The sequence below is a fragment of the Cuculus canorus genome, chromosome 4 (assembly GCF_017976375.1).
Source record: "Cuculus canorus isolate bCucCan1 chromosome 4, bCucCan1.pri, whole genome shotgun sequence".
NCBI classification, from domain to species: Eukaryota; Metazoa; Chordata; class Aves; order Cuculiformes; family Cuculidae; genus Cuculus; species Cuculus canorus.
In genome coordinates, this window is record NC_071404.1 from 78,110,145 (window position 1) to 78,131,001 (window position 20,857).

General features: G+C 43.8%; 2 protein-coding genes and 1 long non-coding RNA gene across 5 annotated transcripts in view; 1 reads left to right on the forward strand and 2 right to left on the reverse strand.

The window, feature by feature from the left end:
* Positions 1-6,208, reverse strand: part of PPEF2 (protein phosphatase with EF-hand domain 2) — a 20,202-nt gene extending 13,994 nt beyond the window's left edge. For both annotated transcript variants that reach the window (XM_009566168.2, XM_054066288.1), the window contains exons 1-2: positions 5,947-6,208; positions 1,506-1,693 (exon numbers count right to left, since the gene is read on the reverse strand). In XM_009566168.2, coding sequence (XP_009564463.2) covers positions 1,506-1,566 — 61 coding nt within the window. In that variant the 5' untranslated portion in view covers positions 1,567-1,693; positions 5,947-6,208. The remainder of the gene's footprint in view (positions 1-1,505; positions 1,694-5,946) is intronic.
* Positions 1-18,515, forward strand: part of LOC128852165 (uncharacterized) — a 27,337-nt gene extending 8,822 nt beyond the window's left edge. Inside the window, exons 3-4 of the long non-coding RNA XR_008449832.1 lie at positions 790-848; positions 18,400-18,515. This is a non-coding gene — a long non-coding RNA (uncharacterized LOC128852165). The remainder of the gene's footprint in view (positions 1-789; positions 849-18,399) is intronic.
* On the reverse strand, positions 9,708-20,081 carry NAAA (N-acylethanolamine acid amidase). Of its 2 annotated transcripts, XM_054066292.1 has the most exons (10): positions 19,866-20,078; positions 18,565-18,729; positions 16,785-16,911; positions 15,917-16,007; positions 13,102-13,178; positions 12,355-12,527; positions 11,456-11,518; positions 10,830-10,896; positions 10,288-10,316; positions 9,708-9,819 (listed from the first exon to the last, which is right to left on the reverse strand). In XM_054066292.1, the coding sequence occupies exons 1-10, from the start codon at positions 20,033-20,035 to the stop codon at positions 9,744-9,746; spliced, it is 1,038 nt and encodes a 345-aa protein (XP_053922267.1). In that variant the 5' UTR covers positions 20,036-20,078; the 3' UTR covers positions 9,708-9,743. The 2 variants fall into 2 exon arrangements, with proteins under 2 accessions (XP_053922267.1, XP_053922268.1); XM_054066293.1 differs by lacking the exon at positions 13,102-13,178 and having other exon boundaries at positions 12,355-12,442; positions 19,866-20,081.
* Between the last annotated feature and the right edge of the window lie 776 nt (positions 20,082-20,857).

Here is a 20,857-nt window from a genome sequence, read left to right on the forward strand (position 1 = left end):
GTTTTTTAACTCTACTTCTACAAAGACTGACTCTGCAACTGAAAGAGCCAGGTATTCTAATTTACCAGCTTGCCTGCTTGCCTGCGTGTGTTTCATCTGGCAGTGTTTGCACTAGTTTAGAAAAAAATAGTAAAAAAGGAAGAGACACTGATTTATCCACTTTATGAGGATCCAAGCAGTAAACTGAATCATACACCATTGTACAAGCTCCTGTAAGCATGCCAAAGTGGCAGCACTCAAACTGAAATATGCCTGTTCCTGCTAGCAGGAGAGTTCCCAGCTCAGCTTTCAGGAGGGAGTCTGCACCCTCTCTCACGTTCCCCATCCCCTCCTTCACTCAAGTGCAGGGCTGGTGGCTACACTTCCCATAAGAAACAGCCCCTGGGCCTTCTGCAAGGGGGACAGGACACCACTGGCACGTTCAACTTGGCTGGAAAGTCCCTAGCAGCACCACATCTGCAGATCAGCAGATCTGAAGGATTCTGAGAACCAGATGCAAGAAGTTTAGAAAGGCTTTACTGTCATGGGAATCTGTTGATGAGATGTCAGATCTAATGCAGAGTTTAAAAGAAGTAACTAAGCTTAGGTTAGACTTTGTTATAGGCGAGCCATTGTAATGAACTTTGGGGGAAGTCCATGCTTCTCTGGTGCTATAGACAATAGACAAGTCTCACTTACTTTAAAATAAGTGGAGCTATTCAACAAAAAGATTACAAACAAAAAAGGCTGAGTCATAATGCAATCCCTGCTTTCTTCATTTCTAAATGCAACCACCATTTTTGCTTTCAGTGCACTGCAGTTTGCTCCATGCCTGCCACTGCTGGTGACTGAGGGTTTCAAATGACAAAGTAAGTAATCTTAACTTTATCACACTTGCTTATTTGTAAAGTCTCACTCATCAACTCCCTTCGTTCCATAGCAGATCTAAGAATGCACCCACAAAATTGATACTATCATACAGAGGGTTTTGTAAAAATAATTCATTACAGTTTCAAGAGCCATAGAAAAGTCTAGGTTTTTGGCAGAGGTTAAGAGCATTGCGCTGACGTAATAAGACAAAACCACACTTTTTGCTTTTCAACTTCTCTTAGGCACACACTCTTAAGCTTCTTTAGAACCAGATTTATTTTGGCTTTGCTGTTACTGCTGCTTAATGAGTCCTGCACCACTAACACAGTCTCTAAACATGGAATCCACCAGAAACAGCAGGGTGATACCAGCTATCTTACTGTCACCATATGACAACTCGCACATGGGCCAGCAACTGATTAATCCATCGGATGTCAGTTCTAAAAGAACTGCTTTTTGCCACTTTATTTCTGGTCAAGTTTTGGTTGATTTTAATCTAATCCTGATCTAAATAACTGCTATTTTCTCAAGCCTGTTGGTCTGCCTGGCACCTGGGGACTTCTTGTCACAGGAAAAGAAACATCCACTGCAAGTTCCCAATGGCATGTTCAGGAGCAGACAGGAAAAAAAAAAGGGCTTTTCAAAGAATCACTCACCATTTTCAGACTTTTGCAGGGAGTATTTGTAGTTAGCATTTGCAGAAGTACCAGATCCCATGGTCTCCAATCAGCGCTCCTAGAACGTTGCAGACTGGCCCAGGATCACCAAACCCACAAAAGACATGGAAGAAAGACCATTCGGTCAGAATCAAAAGAGCTGCAACATGTCCCACAGTGCCGAGAATCTGTAATTAAACATAGGAGTACTTAACATTAAAGAGCAGATGGCCTGTCCTCTGCCTAAGTACATCTTTCACTACCAGTTTTTTCCAGCTACTGTGTTGTCTTCTAGACAATCTGAGATGAGGATTTTTGTCTCACTGTTGCCAATTTCAAGTCAGCTATATAAACAGGAATCATTTCAGCACCTTTTCCAATTGTACAAGAATAGCAGAGATTGCATATCTAAATATTGCAATTGTACAGTGAAAGTTTAAATCAGGCATTCGTGTACAATGCTTCACATGCCTCATTTTAGGCTCCTGTCTCATAGCAATATGGCAGTCTTACCCGAACCTTCATTTTGGATGCTACAATAAAATAATTTTGGTTGAGCTCCGAGAGCAGACCATGTCTCCAAATCCTCCTGCTACCTCCTCCATTCTTCATACACAGCTGAAGCACCTGGATGAAGGTACTAAAATACTACACATGACTGCATGTGGGACGCAGTCCTACAATGCACAGGGGGAAAAAGTGTTTCAGTCCTGATCAGGGACTACAGAAGTCATTAAGTCAATCCATTAACAATCAGTCTGTGCAGACAAATATTCACACATATACCTATCTGTGAATGGTAATGCTCATTAAGCAGGACGAACACACAGACAGTGTTTAAATCTATTTGCAATGCCACAGTTAGGGGGGTGATAGGTGTAAAATAACAATTAGCTATCATAAGAAAATAATCAGCTTTGTAAAACAGTGCTTTCCTTCACCTCGTGGATCTGCTTGAGTGTGGGAGCATATGATACTGTCAATCGCTCAGATCCCAGACAGTGTAAAAGGACAGGACAGCCAGACTTTTGTAACCTCACTGCCGTATAAAGCTCTGTTCAGAGCAAAAGGATCCTATTTTAAGATCAGGTCAAATTCTGGAGCCTCTCACTTTGAGGACAACCAGACCATCAATCACAGTCAGACCTATTTCCTCTGAAAAAAACACGATCGTGTAGGAAAACCAAACTGTGTACTGCTGCCAAAGTAGTCCCAGACTGTATCGCGTAAGAACTATACAGATTTTTATTCGAACCCACAGCTGGGGGAGGAAAAAGCTGAGAAAGAGAGGGAAGGAAAGAAACACCTGTAAGTGTTAAGCCTGGTGCTGGCAGGAGACCACAGCTTAAAGGGTTTTGAAGGGTCAGGACAGCGTGACTACAGAGGCACTTCTCCCAGGCAGAGGAAAAATCCTTCTCCTTTTCTGACTTCCCTCAGTCCTTTTGCCTCCTTCAATCTCTTCCCACCTAACCCATGTCTTCCCTCTCAAAATAGCTACAGCTCTGCACAAATGCTTATTGAAGGAACATGCCTGGTATTGTATAAGGTGTACGTGCACAGTGTTTGCTCTGGAAGACGAACCGAGCTACACAGCACTTCAGCACGGGAAGTTTCTGAGGCAGATGAAATGCTGAAGTTCTCTGCCTTGCCCAGGATGCTGAATTGCACAATGGTGTCTTCACGATAACTGGGTGATGCCGCAGGAGGACACGTAGCAATGCTCTCAATAAATAACAGTCACTAGTTTTATTCTAACAACATTATTTCATATCAGTGTAAAAAATGGCCTGTAATTACTGCTGAATTATGCCTACTTACATCTGGCACTTTATGGCCTTTGCACTTAAATAATGCGGGTACTCTTGACAACTTTTCACATTATTAGCTACTGAAATGCACAATCACACACAAAAATCAGAATCTCTAGCATTTAAGGCTCCTATTTGTAACTCAAGACAAATGCCATTTCAAGGAAAACAAATTTCTAAGCTCAAAATTTCTCAGTGTAGACTTACAACTCCCATCTGGCTATTCAAACAACAACTTCTATTCAAAGATGCGCCTCTGAAGATTTCAGCAAGCGTTAGCTATCCAGAGAAGCAGTGATACGAACTATTCATTCTGTATTGGGAGCTTGCGTTAGAAAGTCATTCCCAAGCACTTCCCATTTACTGCAATTCTGGAACAACCTGGCAGGGCAGTCAGGAAGAGTACGACACAGGTTCCTTTCAGATGAAACGACGCCAGATGACTGCAGCTGCTAACGGGAGTCCAGTCCACAGGGCCAGATTCAAGCCAGTCCCAAGAAAAAAACCTGAAATGCGGTTAGTTTAGGCAACTCCCCCCACCGCGCCAGAGGCCAATGCCGCCTGCGTGCCAACTGCATCTTCAGTGCTGCTCAGGAACCTGACAGTTCCTGCTTCAAAGAAAGACAGATGCTTCAGCTTTTAGGAATAGGCGAGTGCCTCTAAAGATACCTTTGAAAATGCAAACATGAGGAAAAAAAACCTTTTTTCAGGAACTAAACACTTTGAGATCAGTTTTAAAAAACAGAGAACAAATTTCAAGCAAGTGCCCAACTACAGAGTTAGCTACTTTGCTCGCTTAGGATGCATTCAGGGGTGATGTTGATGCCCATCTGTTTTGATAAGATGTGACCATGGATTTGAGAGCACCTTTGGAGACACAAACTGAAACTTTTCCTCATTTCCCTCCTTCCCTGCAAAACAAACAGGCATTTTTTTATTTGGACAGCCCCACTGTAAACATAAATTTTGGCTGTCCATACTGAGGGATGGTCTCATATTGGTGTGTCCTAGGAGCACCTGCAGAGCAAGCAGAAGCAACATCACCTCCCTGTATGTCTTATCGTAAACGCTCTTATTGACAGGTCTCACGAGCAATTCCTGCAGCTGTGAACTTTTTCACTTCATTACCCTTAGATCATCCGGAGGGCCACAGCCTGAGCCCAGGAGCATACAACAGTAAACCAGGGACTCCAATGAAATTAAACCTGTCTCCAGGGTGGAAGGAGGGAGGAAGAAATAGACACAGTCCAACTGCTCTGCACCTCTGATTCAGCACCTCATTCACCCAACAGTGACCTGCACACCCCGCCCCCATCTTCCTAAAATCCTCTACTCAAGAAAATGAAGAGGATCAGGGGCCCACAAGACACAGCCTGGAAGACCTGATGGAGCTGAACAGTGGCATCATGTCACAGTCTCTCCCCTGGTGTACGCTGCTGCACAGAGCATCTGCTAGCAAACATGCATGCTAAGTAAAACAAGGGGCTAAATCCTCCCATATGCACTTACACCAGGGCAGAACTACACCACCAAAAAAGGGTGGCCTCAAGAGCCACGCATAGACATAGACAACTGACGGAACAACCAAGTGCAGTGCCTTAGTAGAAGACCACCGACACACAAAAAAGATACATGTTCCCTGTTCACCAGAGTCAGCATTCTAAAGGCAGGAGAGACAGGTACCAGTCAGATTCCCCCTATTCCTCCCAAGCCCATGGATAACACACTTGTTTCTGCAACTCTTGTAATGCAAGCTGCTGACCTACTTAATAATGCCATTAAAGGAGAAGTTGCACAGATCCGTTTGTGTCAACCACCCCAAAACAACAACAAAAGCCCAGGTAAATCTCCTCGCTTACTATAAACGTTATTTGAACTCCTTCAAAACCAAAGCAGGTGACAGCATTTTGAATCAAATCCTACCTATTCAGTCACATCATTGAGCTTGTCCACATTACAGGTCTGTCATTCCACCCTCATGGATCAAAGGCTTCTTGCCAGGAACACTGAAGGTAACGCAAAGCTAACTCCAAAACAACAGGGCTCCTAGGGAAGCTGCCACACTTCAGGTATCACACGCACAACTGAATCCCCACTAATTTGGCTGTTTTGTAGACATTTGGACAACTGAGGGAAGAGAGAAGCAGGCTTTGGGAGTCAATGAGAGGATACAGCAGACTTCCCGAAAATTTGCTGGGAAAATACTGAAAACCAGGGAAACAAACGTTAAGTTCTGCTAAAAGAAAAAGAGCAACAGTTGTATAAGAACTGCAGATGAATTAAAATAAAATCAAATATTACTCCCAAGAGTAAAAATGCTAGCTAGCACTAGGGAAAGTGATGATGCTGCTTCGCCCTCCAAGAATAAATACCAATGTACATCCCACGTGTACCTCAGATTCAGCACATCTCGTAGCCAGAAAGGAGATGGAGAGTGTTTTATTTTGCACCAACCCCTCCACCTGCACAGTCACCCCAGCGCCAATGAGAACTGCTAACAGAAAATTCCCAACTGTAGTTTTATACAGCTCGACATATAAAAAATGTATTTCACTGCAAACTATGGGTAGCGGGTAGCTACTTCTGAACACTAAACAATGTTACAGAAAAACGAAAATGAAAATGGAACTTACCTTGGCACCGATTTCTAACTTATAGCTTTACTCAACACACAAAAAGCTCTCTGCTTTTTCTATTTTTATTTCAATTCGGTTCCCAAGATGATCGATAATCTCTGGAATTATTTGCTTGCTGACAGATTCAGAGACTCCTCCTCAGAATCAAACTAATGGAGTCGGCTGTTCCCTCAGGCACGCCACAGGAAGTGCCATGTCTTTCCACACCTGCCGTATGGAATGCATGTGCTCTTCTGCAACAAGTGCAGACCCTGCGATTTATTTATTGCACAGTTGTTTTGAGCAGCGTTACAAATCCTCTCCCATGTGATGCTTAAGAAAGGCTACAGATCTGAAATGGATTAGGATTACTGGAGAGGATTATGAATGAGAAATGCAGCACGTTGGCCTCGGCTCTTACACACCTTTGAGTGGCCTTTTACTAAATGCAAACTTCTGGAGAAAAAAAAGAATTACAAGTTTCACCCATTCCCTGTGTTGGGGTGGAAAACCTTTTGGGCTAGGAAATCTACGCTGCAGAAATGAAAGGGTAGAAAGAGCAAGGATAACACATTTAACTTAGTTCTATTGAATTACTTAACAATTCTAAGTCATGAATCTTACCGGGCTTGAGGAAGCAGGAAAGCAGACTCCCAGAGCAGACAAAATCTCAAACAGAAGGACGAGCAGCAGGCAATTCAAGCAACTACAAATGATCCTTTTTCAGAAAACAAGAAAGACACCACAAAGCACCCAAATCCTCCAGTCAGTGCTACATGTTAAGGTTGCCAGAACTGTTAAGACAGTTTTATTTAAATTAACAACCCTATCTGTATTTTTATCGAATTTCAATTGTTATGCAAACACCATTCAACACATTTCACAAGATAAATCATCATTTATAAGGCGAGTCATTTACCACTTTCTCAGTGTTCCCTAAAACAGGAATCCTTCCAGTTAGCAGAAAAAAGTATTCAATTTTCCACATCGGCTCTACATTGTCAGCAATCAGGATGTCTGAACATTTATAAACAGATGAAATGCAATGTTCTTTTAGGAAAATAATTTAAAAGAACAAAAGTAAAATTAAATAAAACTAGGTTTCTTCAAACCTAGATTCTTTTCTTGTTTAAAACTCAAAAGCTGCCCGTTTTCAATAAGCTGTGCAGTGGCTGGGACTGAGCAAGGAGACATGAACAGGACAGGAACGGATAATTGTTTCCTTAATATTCCTGGGTACCAAATATTTATACTGCTTGTACTCACCAAAATAAATACATTTGATGACATTTCTGTACAACTGACAATCTGGGCACACTGCTTCTGGAGGATGATCAGCCCAAAGCAGCCCAAAGCTGCTGAGATCAGAAATATTCAAAATTACATCTGAAAGACCCCTTTTGTCTTCATTTAGGAGTGACCGTTAATTACAAAAAACCTGCTGGGATGGGGAGTCAGTGCACTTGCTCTGTGATTCAGTGCAACTCTGAAATCTCAGAGATACTGGGACCATACATCTATCTTACTCCAGGAACTCTCCCTCGCTCCAGTTTATCGTTCTGGCATATACCTGCCAATATCCTTGTACAAACTGGATTAAGTGTGTACTCAACTGCAGCGCATTGAGAAGATGGAAGTAAGTAGGTTATGACAATCAGGGAGGCTCGGGGCAAGGAGATGAAGGGCCCACAGCTGCAGAAAGCTCTCTTGGGAACAGTTTGCATAACCAGTGTGCCAGTACTGTAGGTGACACTGAATATATCTGGAAACAGTGCTCCAATCATACTTCTGTCTCGTATCTAAAATTCTCACCGGCATTAGCAGGAATTTTATTCTGGTGAACAAGACCTCTACGCTTTATGTGAAGGTACCCACTTGTCTTGACTTTTTACATCCATCTGTATTTGTGGAATGCTCCCAAGAAGTGCCTGAATTCAATATGAAACCCAACAGACAAACCAACTCCCACCCTCTCCACTACAGAAATTAATCACCAACTTCTCATCAAAGGCAACTTTTGAACGCATGAAGGGAAACCCATCCCTCTTCTAACCTCACTGCTATTCTGTCCTAAGCTTCTCCAGTCTAATTGAGTGAAATACCTGTGTTATCACATCTCCTAACAGAGCTCTCACTTTCTGCTGAATAAAGCCTAGAACTGTGCACGGAGGCGAAACACTGGGAGCAGTTTCCAAGAGGTGTCAGCGTTTCAGAGGCATCTGGACAGTGCCCTTAACGGGCTGTAACTTGTGGTCAGCCCTGCAGTGTAAGGCAGTTCGATGGGGTGATGGCAGCAGGTCCCTTCCAACAGAAGTAGTTTATTCTGTCACTCCCCCTTCCTAAGCCTGCTAAAACTAGCTGAAGAGCCTGTGCACTGCAGAACCACAACTGAAGGGAGCGTGCCTGCCTGCAGTGCAATTCCTGCTATGGACAGGCACATTCCTTTGTACCAACACAATTATTTCTGTTTTGAGGAAGGACAGCACAGCCAAATGGATGCGGTTCAACAAAGGCCTAAGTAGTACCAGGACCTGTTCTGCAATGACAACAGCATTCTGTAGAGCTCTGCCCGCTCCACTGGCACAGCATCTGACCCTGGTAGGCTCATGAGCAAGAACCCCTCAGAGCAGGGAAAACCTGAAGACATCAGGATTAACACCACAGGTCTTCATAAATCAAGTGAGCAGCTGCATATTTTTATTTAATTCTTTTCAGACCTATGGACCACACAAAATATATGGATTTTTTTTATTAGTCAACACATAAGTACATTCAACTTGAATAACTCTTTCCAAAACCAAGAAAAGCAATTTCTAGCCATCAACATCTGCTAGAAAATCAATGTAATTACAATAAAATCAATCAAACCTCTATTACAGTTAATTAACAGAATCATCTGCAGCACTTCAAAGAATTAACAAGTCATTATTGCCTGAATGGTTAATAAGCCAAAACACCTGTACTGCTTGTGGGAGTGGTTGTAAAAGTATATGCCAGTCTTGGGAAGCTTCAGCTTTTCGCTCTTTTTTCTGTTGAAAGAAGAAGATAAATAACAGAGCACAGGTTTGAATAAAGAAACAAACTCTTCAGAATCTCTAAAAGAAAGGAACTATTCTTGCTGAAATCAAATGTCCAATATAACTGCTATAAATATAATACGAATAAGAGTTTTAAAACCTATTCAAACTGGAATGCAACTCCTGTACTCTTGGCATAAGTTCCTGGAACACAAATAAACATAACTTAGGATCTTTGTGTGGACACACTAAAGTCACCACCTGAGGCACCTGGGGAGTTCAAGCATTTTGACTTTTTCTGCAAGTTCACAGGACAAAACTCTCAAAGGATGCTAATGTTCAGTCACCTGCAACAAATGAAGCTGGATCTTTTCTGGTGCCAAGGACACCAGCCTCTCCTGCAGGAATGCAGCTCACTGTGGCACGGCCGCCTATCCTAGAGAACCATACAGAGACACATGGAGTAGTGGGACTGGCAAGAAAAATCCCTGAAACTTCCACAAAGGCAACCTCTGCCTTTAGGTCTCAACAACACACCCACCCCCTTCCACTGTGATAAAGAACTTTTCCTGAGATAATCTCCAAAGGTTTTGCCAAGAAAGTCAATGTGTAACCCTATCTCCAAAACCACAAGGGAAGGTGTTTACCCAAGGCCAATAAGGAAAACAAGGGGAGAATGAGGAATTCAGACTAGGTCACTTGAGGGCCAGTGTAGCACTTTGCCCCTCAATGACTCTTCAGCTAACAGTTTTGTTTACGTACAAGTAGCCAGGAGTACCAGCACGCTCCTTACACCTCTCACTTCACCGGTCGGATCCATGTCTGGTATTTCTCTGGCAGCGCAGCGCTCATTACTGTGGTATACACTGTATTACTGAGAGGGAAAGAGGAAAAGTGTTAGCCACGTTCCAAAGGCAGGAAGATTAATTTATAGGCTAGCAAAGCAGCAGGACAAATTTTAGTGGAAACAAACGTTTCTCCAGAGAAAGCCATTTGTAGTGTTAACACAAATCCAAAGCTTCCAAAAGCAAAAGGCACAAATGATGCAGCAGAAAGTACATCTGCTCCTCCACGCAGTCATTTGTTTCAGCACTACAAAGGAAATTCCCCTTGCTGACTGAGCCTAACAAAGTGCAGATTCTGGGCTTGAGAGGCAGACGACAGAGGAAGAGCACTGCAAAAAAAACAAGGTGCCACGTGCACAGGCAGAAATCTAAGGCAGAAAACCATACGATATTCAAACAGACGCATGGGAAAATCCTAAGATAGTTTGTGATTGAGTTTTGAGTGGTCTGAGGCATGGCAGGAGGCACTGCTTAACATCTCTGGAAACAATACTTACTTGTTTAAGACTGGCTTCACTGACAACACCTGTACAGAAAGGTTGAAGAGTTGTCATTTTGGGAAATGAAGAGGGAGCTAAAAGGCTATTTAGAAAGAGCAGAAGGGTGATGTTATACAAAGGCAAGGATTTCTCCTGCTGACCATTTTACAAAAGTATTGTTAAAAAGCACTCTGAAATATGCAACCCAAGTTCTCAAAATAAACTTTTGAATATCCCTCATGCCTAACACTTCATCTGCTGCTGTAATATGAGAAAGGTGCTTGAAAGAAGGAACTGCATAAAGACAATGGTGATGGAATTCAGCTCTTGCACTTCCCACTTGGACTGGCAGACTATTACGAAATGCCTATGACAAGGGACTTCACATTCTGGCAAACAAACATAGCAATCTCCAGCCCTCCCGCGGTGGCTGTGCAGCACACCTTTTTCACCATATCTTCCTTGCACAGCTTTTAAATCCCTGACAAAAATGCAATTGCATTTCTGCTTTGAAAAAGAATTTTAAGTCAAATTCACAGTGCAGAATTTAAAAGAAATACCTTAAAGAGTGTATCAAAATTGATGTTCTGCTGTCCAGTAGCATTCAGAGCTTTGATGGCTGCAGTTCTGGAGGAAAACAAGGCAGTGCCATTAAACACACTGTAGTGTTCCAAAGGCTACAAAGCACCAACACGAATGTTTTCTCACTAAATGCGTTTGCACTGAAATGCTTCCTTTGGCCTAAACCAATGCGCAGTTCTGTGTGACTGCCTTACATTGCGGAAGCTACTGTATCAGTACACTGTTGTGTACAGACCAACAGGGACTCCTCCAATAGCTTTTTCCATATTGTATTGCCTAAAGACTGTATGATGTCTGCGAGTACCTTCCCAAATATGTTTTCCACTGTGAATCTAATCCTTTTATTTTTACTAGGCATTGCTTTATAAAGTTTATGGTACATGCCTTATCCTTTTAATTCCTCATCTTTTGTGCCATTCAGACTTTCTCCGGCACATGTGAATATCATTCCTTACCATACCTGTTCCCTTTTGAGTGGCATTATAGAAAAGGAACAAGCTGTCGGTTCAACAAGCTGACACTCATTCAGAGAATGAAACACCAAAGTCACTAAGCTTTTTCAAAATAAGTGTTATATCATCATGGAGCTCCACACTAAATTTACCTTCGATCATCAAAAGGAGGAGGGGTAGTCCAGTGGTCATAATTTGTCTCCACACGAAACCACCTATAACACCATAAATAGAAAAGCAATCAAAAACTAAATCAGCAGGGAATTAATAAAGGCCAAGAATCACTAGCTTTGTATTGCCACAAGGTAAAAACACTCTCTCAAAAGCTTCTTTCCCGTATCTCTTGTAAGCTGAGGGGATCCTATGTTGATACATGCAGCAGCCTTTAACATAAACTACGGAACACAAGTAAAAATGAAGCGACCTCTGGACTCCTGTTCATATCAGTAACAAAGCTAACACTGACTACAATAAAGCAAGATCAGACCTTTAAGGAAATGATCAGGGAAAAGATACCATGCAGCATTTGGCTTGGAGCACATGGAGCCAACAGGCCATCCAGCTGGTGCCAAACCAACACTTATTGGCTCATTATAGTAATTAAGTGCCTTTTTTCACTGCAGGGCAGCTGTATAGGATCTCCTTCATATATTAAGCTGCTGATTTCACAAAATCTATTTGAGCCTTCAACCTCTCTATTGTCTTGTGTCAAAACTAACTTGGAAGTGCTGAATTTACCAGTGCAATACTTGGCAGACTGACAAACAATGCCCTGCAGTCCTCTCATTTGGTATCTGGATACAAAATAAACACCTGCAGGTGCTTTTTGCACACTCAACCCTCTGGACTGCCCCAACCTCACAAAGGCAGTGTGGGGTTCCTTCTCAAACAGGAGGAACTGGTATTCCTTTCAGAGGCTTTCAAGCTTTCCTGTCCAGCTAGCTGTAGCATTAGGAAGAGATGAGCCATGTCAATAAAGTTGTGTTGCTAACTCTACCCATCACTCAGGAGGGGATAGGCAAAAAAAACCAAAACATTTTTTGATACTTACGCTCCACCTAAAGGATCAAGAGGCCAGAGGTCTGCTGGCCCTCTTCTATTCCTGGTTATGACCATGCCTTCTTTGGGCAATACACCTCCTACAATATAGTAAACTTCAGCAATGATGGGAATGCCCGCTAGTCTGAGAACAGCTGACTGAAAGTCCTCTGCTCTGCTCAGGGTCTAATGCAAAAAGGAGATCACAGTGAAATACAGATCACCCAGCACTGTCTGTCAAGCACAAAAACAAGCATTGGGACATCTTAAAAAAAATGGAAAAGGTCCAGCTTATTTGAAAACGGCAACTGACTGTAAAGTGCTACTCGAAATACTTCTGGGAAAAAGCTTTCCAAACTGAACATGAATGTATGTGACTGGTAAGTCAACTCAGGAATTCTAGCTTCGTGAATATTCAAAGAAAACACGTATCTGTACACATGTATATGGTGAAAAGTGAATAGAACTGAAAAATCTGCTACTCCAAAGAGAGGCACTTGCGCACACTGCAGATTCAATCCTCCAAGTCTTTTGATGTGAACAGTAGGCACTGATCAGAGACTGCTCCCCTGAAGGGCTGGAATTGCCTGTCATACATCACTGACAACTTGGGGACAATACCTATCACCTTTTATGAAAAGCTTTTATTGATTCATTGAGTTTTCTATGAAACTAGAAGTTGGAACATCAAATTTTTCAGGAGATTTTAAGTACAAACTATATCAGTATGAAATCTGAGAATGCAACTCTGTGCACTTACGTCTCGGACAAGCCAGCTGACGGGGTAATTCCGATTCAGAAAAGCCGCTATTGCATTTTCCCACCATTTACCACCCGCTGGGGGAAAAAAAAAATATTACTATATTCATGTGTTATGTACAATCTGCGATACCTGTCCTCCTGCCTTCCTTTCTTCTACACATCCCATCTCTGCAACCTTTCCTTCTACGGCATCACAAAGGAAAGGTGCAATAAATCCTTTAATTCTCTAACTATACTGCTACCATAAAACCCCATCACATTTAGGCAGCTTATACCGAACCAACAAAGCACACACCACTTGAAAGCAGTCAGAGCCTCTGTATCATGGTGAGCTTATGAACACTGAAAGCCGATAGTGCTCCCCTTCTTCTGTATTACTTTACTGGTATCTATATATAACCTGCAGGACGTGCTCAGCCACCCTGGCAAGCCTTCATTTTACAAAGTTCCTCTTTCAAATGGTCCTTTTTCTGTATCATTAGATTTGGATATTGAAGTACCACAGAAAGCTAAATCTTCAGTGAAACAGGGCAGCTTTATATCAGCATAAAATAACATTTCAGGAGAGGGCTATCAAAGAGCATGACATCCAGGTGAAACTGCAGGTGAAATATAAATAGCCAACATAATCCCAACTGAAGCTCAGCCAGGGCAGCTGGATTAACACCCCTGCTTTACAGAAAGCATCTCAGACCTGCAATAACATAAGCAATCATTATCTTGGCTTTCTGGTGTCTTCCAAAAGGTACAGTATCCCTGTGGCAAATGCCGTAAAAGGGTGCCATAAAGTGGTGCAGATAATTGCAATTAAAAACTCTCTCATCCCTTTCAGTATCAATAACTTGCCAGCTGCTCAGTTTTTAATCATAGCTGAAGGATAGCAATTAGTGTCAAAGGTGACTGTAACAGAGAGGAGCACTTCGCAACATGTATTTCCAAACGGATTGCGGATCTGTTCATGTGATATCATAATCTGTACCTGTCAGCTCAAATATTAGCATTAATCACCTCATTACTCATCTTACTGAAATATTAATGCAACAAGACGAAATACAGAAATAATGAAATAACTAAAAAAGAGGTAGCAATGGTGTTTCTGTGTGGCCGGACAAAATTAGGAGGACTAAGTAAAACAGAAGGTCGAGTTCGTATTATTCACATGCCAAAACCAGAAAAGGCAGCAGAAGCAATCTGCTTGTCACTTGATAGACCTTCAGCCTAAATTCAAGTCATTCCCCTTTCCAACTATAGTTCACATGCTTGCTTCCTTAAATTTTTAGTTCTGTTGTACAATGACAGATAAATCAGCAATCAGTCAGCAACAGACGATTTCTAGGAGCACTGAGTGAATGACCACTGTCTGTGGTTAAGGAGGGAGGGAAGTCGAGGCACGCGGGTGGATAACACTTCAGCTCCTGATGGGCAAGAGGTACCCATCACACTCAGAGGTTTACAGTCCACAATCCCTCTCTCAGAATCAGGACAGAATACCTGTCACCTCCCTGCTGTCTCTGTTGATCTTCACACAGAGGGTCAGAGCACAGAGCCAAGAAACAGCAGTGAAAATAGTTTTTTTCCCCAAACTGCACCTGTTAACAGACACAGGGATGTGGTCCAGAATATTTTTCTATATCAAGCCTTTCACAGACTCGGCTTAAGCCTTCATTTCCAAGCTGATGTTTGTAAAAACCGGAAGTAGTTTCCATCTCATAGTGTCAGCTCAGGACGTTCCAGTTTCCAAAGGATTAAATAACTATACTAGAACCATCAGCAGACCCTTAACAAAAATAAAACTACGGCAAGAATCTAGTGAAAGCAACAAGGCAGTATTAACAAAGAAACTGGGAACTAAAAGGTGCATGTGCTCCACCGCAGAACCCCTCAGAGATAATGAATATGTACATAAAGAAAACAGTGAAGTGTGTTTGCACAACATCTAAAAAGACATTTCAAAAGTAAATATTGCCTAATGAAAAGATTTAAAAGAAAATAAACTGCTTACCACAATCACTAGTAAAAACCAAACATTTATTTTGGATGTTGGTTCTAACTTGGACCACATTGTTTCCAGTTACCACAAACAGCTAATAAAGAAGAGCAAAACGGTATGCTTCTCAAAAAGAAAAGAAAACAGAGGGAAGAAGGGATGGAAGAGGCAAACCCATGCTCCAAGTTGGACGTAACTGTCAGCATCTGTGCAAGTGAAGCACTTATGGACAAGCAGTGACCATTCCTCCACCTTCCCGATTGTTACAAGCCCTTCTATTATCAGGCTTTAGTACCCAGTAGTGACACCTCTCAGTTTCCCTCTGCTACTCGATCTTTCCTCAGCTGCTTTTCCAGCACCTCCATGCATTCCTTCAAGCCCTGCTGCCTTTCCCCTAGATCTCTTCATCTTACTCTTCTATTCCTGTCCTCTCTTTCAAGCTGCCTTACAAGGGCAAAGAAATACAAAATACAGAGGATGGGACAGAGAACCAGGAAAGCAGTGTTTATTTGCTATACACGACTGCCTCTTTTTCCCCCTCAACCCCTACTTTGCCATCTCCCAACTGCATCCCTCGAACAGACCACACTGACTCATCTTTCAAGCGCAGATGATGCTGTGCTGACAAACAGATGCCTCTCTCCTGTGCAGCAGCCAACAACTGGCAGCATGTATGCTTTCACTCCCTGAGGGCAAGAGAAGTTTTACAATTCAGCTTCTTCCTGGCAACCTTCACCGTATTACTTCCTGCTAGGAGAAGACCAGAAGGGCCAGAGCTGGCAACAAAAGCTGCATACCTAATGTGTGGAAAACTGATCTGTTTTACCTCGTTCGTCACCGGAGATTGTGAACTTGTGTGGACTTTGTCCAGTCCATAAGCCTACATAACCAGCAAATGTGGTGCCTTGATACGCAATCTGAAACCAGGAAACACAGCATTTTAGTATTGTGCAACACAGCATTTCTTAAAACATAGGCAACAGTGTGAAGCAGCATCCTGTACTTTTTCCTGTGACTTCTGTACATGAGTTGCTATAAAACGCTTTGCCTTAAAGCACAGTAAAACTTGCAAAGTAAATTATAAAAAGACTCTGAGGACCAAAATCCAATGCATTTCATTTGTTAATGATCACTGTCTGCTGCAAAGGTTTTGCTCAAGTTTGCCAGGCAAGTAGCCAAACAAGGAGCAATAATGATACAAGAATATTTTCTCCAATTGCAAAACCAGCTAATAAATATTACGGAAACAGCACTAGTGACTAGATCAATTTTAGACTTTTTCATCTCCAACACACACATTAATCATGAAAATTAACAGGGCCTTAGAAAAAAGCCTTATAATCAGTCCCTGCCAAAACTGATCTTCTTTTCCCTGTGTTCTCTAGCATTTACTTTCTTTCATAATATCTCAACATTTCCTTCTTTCAACATCCCTTTCCAAATAGTGATCTGAGATACTCAATTACTCTGTACTCTTTGTTCCAGTTTATCACCACAAACAGGATGTCCAGAAAGCAAAGCAAAGCAGCATTCATCCCACATGCCTAGAGAAAGTGACTGTAGTGCTCCAATAATCCAACAAACCTGGGCTGGGAACCACATTCCTGTGTTAAATCCCACTGCCCAGGCAGCTGTATGAGCATGCCCTGTTCCTTCACGGAACACCACCCCACTGTGTCAACCACAGAGCGCACCTGCCCGCCTTTTATAAACTGCACATCAATTGTAATCTTGCTTAGTATATCCACAAAGTCATAATCCAGGTTCCGACCATGGTAAATATTTCCTTTGTCATCCTGAGCGACAATACTGGTACAGAACCTTCAAAAATAGGAGAGAACATGATTTAGGAAAAGGCTATGACAATAGGTTCAATGTTATAGCTGGACTAACCGAGTTTATCATCTGCAAAGTATTTTACTAACATAAGAACACAAACAGGAGTCTTCATTATCTCACTAAGACTTATGCTTCCCAGAATGGTCTCATCCTATAATTTCTCATAAAGTTTCTTACACGTTTTAATTTCAAATTGGAACAGATAAAAGGGACAAAATGGCTTCGCTGAAGCTGACCATAAATATATCCTATATAACTACATCCTGTATGACTTAAACAATATCCCTTTCCTAGAGTCTAACAGACATAATTGTACAATACTTCACTTAACAGGTCTCACCTGGCTCCAAGTCAAAAGCCAAACTACCACCTGCATCAGGACAGGTATTACAGACCAGATAGGAAGCAGCGCTTCCTGCTGCAAAAATCTCCCATTATTTCATTTTACTTTTCTAAATCAAGACAAAAAAAACTGACATCTAAAGATGCCTACCAAGTACCGGTCTGAAACTTTTTGTATTTCCTACCTCTGGAGTTTTAAGTTTGTGATTCCAGTGATGCACATCACTGTCTTTCAAAACTGAAAAGGCAAAAAGCTTTGCAGGCAAGTAGTTTGCCCTGGATAATGGGGGGGGGGGGGGGGGGGGAGGGGTAGCATCATTAGAGCTGAGAAACTACCATTCTCAGCCCTGGAAAGGCCCATGAAATTCTAAGTGTCCTCTATGCAGTACTAGGAAAGCTAGCATTTAAAAGACTTGATCTGATATTAATCTTTATTAAAGAAAAAAGATCACTTTAACCGAATTCCACATTAAAAAAAACCCATAAAATGCATACAATTGGCTGTACACACCTGCTTCTTATTAAAACCTATACAGAGAAATATTTTTAGGATCCTCTCAGGGAAGAGCAAGTGTTTATTATTCTCCAGTATGTGCTGCTAGAGCTAAAAAGACAATGAAACTGAGTATTCTTTTGCTGTCAGAGATACTACATCCATTTTCAGTTAGGCAAATCAATACATTACACAGTCCTGGTGACCATTCAGCCAGGAAATGCTTGGGAAACGACTTGAGCACAGATGAATGGTTAAAATAACTAGATTGCAACTAATTCTTAGTTTCCCTTTTGGTGCAATACAACAACGCCAAAAGATACATTACACTATCTTTGAAGATTAATGAACCCAAATACTTGGAATGGATGGCACTTCATTACAAGCTGGAGTTAATTTTGTATTTTTATAGGATTAAAACACCCCTGGAGTTGTTCAAGGTCAGGTTGGATGTGGCCTTGGGCAGCCTGATCCAGGGGGAGATGTCCCTGCCCATGGCAGGGGTGTTGGAACTAGACGATCTTTAAGGTCCCTTCCAACCCAAACTATTCTATGATTATAGATATATAGATACATATGCAAAAACATTACCTTTATTAACAGAAACACTGCTTTGTTTTTCTTCCTCAATTCAGGATACAAACTGCCTAATGCCAAGAAAACCTGCCAGCTGCATGTGTGAAAGAGAATAAAGAACCATCTGCCATGCATCTCTGCCCCCCTTGGTGTGTGCTCTCCACGCCCAGCTAAATCCAACCGACATCCAACGCTACCGCGTTCTGTAAGTACCAGGGACTTACGCAGTTGATTCGTAGGCGAAGTTAAGCAGGACTCCATCTCCCAGACTTATTCCCAGTGCTTTGCACAGTCCCAGGATTTCCCCTGCAAAGGGTTGTGGCATAAAGAACTCCAATTCTGCTGCTATCGGACGAATAACTTCGTGGACCCATTTTGGTACTCTTTCACTGTAAAACACACTCAAGACATTAGCCAAGACAAACAGAAAGGTCTTCACCTTCCACCTGGCTGCTGGATACTGGAGGTGCCTGATCCATCTGATGCAGTGGATGATGACCACCCATCCGTGCCTCCCCTGCACTATCAGACATCCCTGCATCCCATCGCTCACTTCATCTCACACCTCCACACATCCCAGAGATGTACAACCTGTGCAAAGCATTCAAATGATAGGAGGAGAGGAAATGGCCTCGAGTTGTGCCAGGGAAGGGTAGGATTGGATATTAAGGAAAATTACTTTACAGAAAAAGTAGTGAAGCACTGGAATAGGCTGTCCAGGGCAGTGGCGGAGTCACCACCCCTGAAGGGGTTCAAAAAACACATAGAGGTGGCACTTTCGGCCATAGTTTAGCAGAGACAGTGGGGGTGGGCTGACGGTTGGACTGGGTTTGCTGGGATGGCTTTTCCAACCTCAACATTCTATGATACGTGCAGGTGAGACTTAACTCCTACCAGGATCTCCCCACTGCCAGATTCCATAGTGCAGCAGGCCACTTTAACACTCAAGCACCCCCGATTTTTGAGCCCAGAGCAGTTCAGCAGCCAGGCCTGATGGCACTAAGGGGAATCATGGAATGGTTTGAGCAGGAAGGGAAAAGAGAAAGCCTATCCAGCTCCACCCTACTGCCATGAGCAGGGACACCCCCTGGATCAGGGGCTCCAAGCCCCATCCAACCGAGCGTTGAGCGGCCTGTGCCGGGGCCTCCCCACCCTCACAGGGAAACATTTCTCCCCAAGAGCTGCTCTAAATGGAATAGAATTCTCCGCTCTTTCAGCTGCTGTTCCCCCTCATCCTATCGCTGCCCTCCCCGATGCAGAGCCCCTTTCAGCGCTGGAAGCTGTTTGGAGGTCTCCCCGGTGCCTTCTCTCGCCCTGGCTGAGCGCCGCAGCTGTCCCAGCCTGCCGCCCCACGGGCGCTGCTCCAGCCCCCGGCTGACCCCGCGGCCTCTTCGGCACTGGCTCTAGCAGCTCCCGTCCCGCGCCGAGGCTGCCGCTGGGCTCGCAGCGCAGAGGGGCAGAACGCCCCCGAGCGGCCCCTCTGCCGGGACGGGCGCTGCCCCGGCCCCCCCCGGCCCCCACTCACGCTATGACCCGCGCGACAGCGGCGCGCAGGAAGGCGGGATCGAAGCGGCTCAGCACCGGCAGCCAGCGCTGCTCGGCGGGGCTGTCCAGGCTAACGTTGCACAGCGGCGGGGCCGCCGCCGCCGCCCCGCACAGCAGCACCAGCACCGGCAGCAGCCTCGGCAGCCCCATGGCAGCGCGGCCACAGCCTGCCGGGGCGGGGCCGCCTCCCCGCACCGCCCTCCCGCCGCGCGGAGCGGGCTCTGCCCCCTCGGGAAAGCCCGGGCGCCGTGGGCGGCACGAGCCCCGCGGCTCCGGGCACGGCGCTCCGCCGCTGCCGGGCTGGGAACGCGGGGAAGGAGGAGGCGCACCAGTCCTCAAGCTCCGAGGCTCAAGCCTCAAGCCGCCCCTAGGGTCATAGAATGGTTTGGGTTAGAAGGGATCTTGGACATCATCTGGTTCCAGCCCATAATATGGAAAAAGAGCAAACGGTGGCAGGGGCTGTTACCCAAGTGCGTTATGCTCCCACCTACTCCCCTCGCTGCAGACCCTGCTCCACATTCCATCCCCGACCGCTCCAGCGCCCGTTGCCTCTCCAGCTCCCATCCCACACAGCAATGCCTGTTCTGCCCTCAGCAGGACCACTGAATCCTGATGCCAGTTCAAAGCTGTAGGAAGAGTCTACTCCAAAGCCCCTACGAGCTGTTTTTTCTTAAGGAAGCGAGATGTGGCTACCAAGCAAAGCCCCTCACCCCCAAGTAATACTAATTAAAATAAGAACAATTGTGTATTCAACATAAACATACCTAAGCTGAGTGAATTCCCATGGGGGATATAAACATGAACAAGGATTCCTAAGAATAAAGGAAAAAACAACCCCAGAAAATGCTTTTCCCATCCTACTCTGCATGCAGTGCCTGTTCCTCTGCACAAGGCAATCTGCTCCAAACTGAATTTGGCAAAGGCTGTTACAAGTAACTTCCTTAAGTTTCCACCAAGACAGGCAGCCGGGTA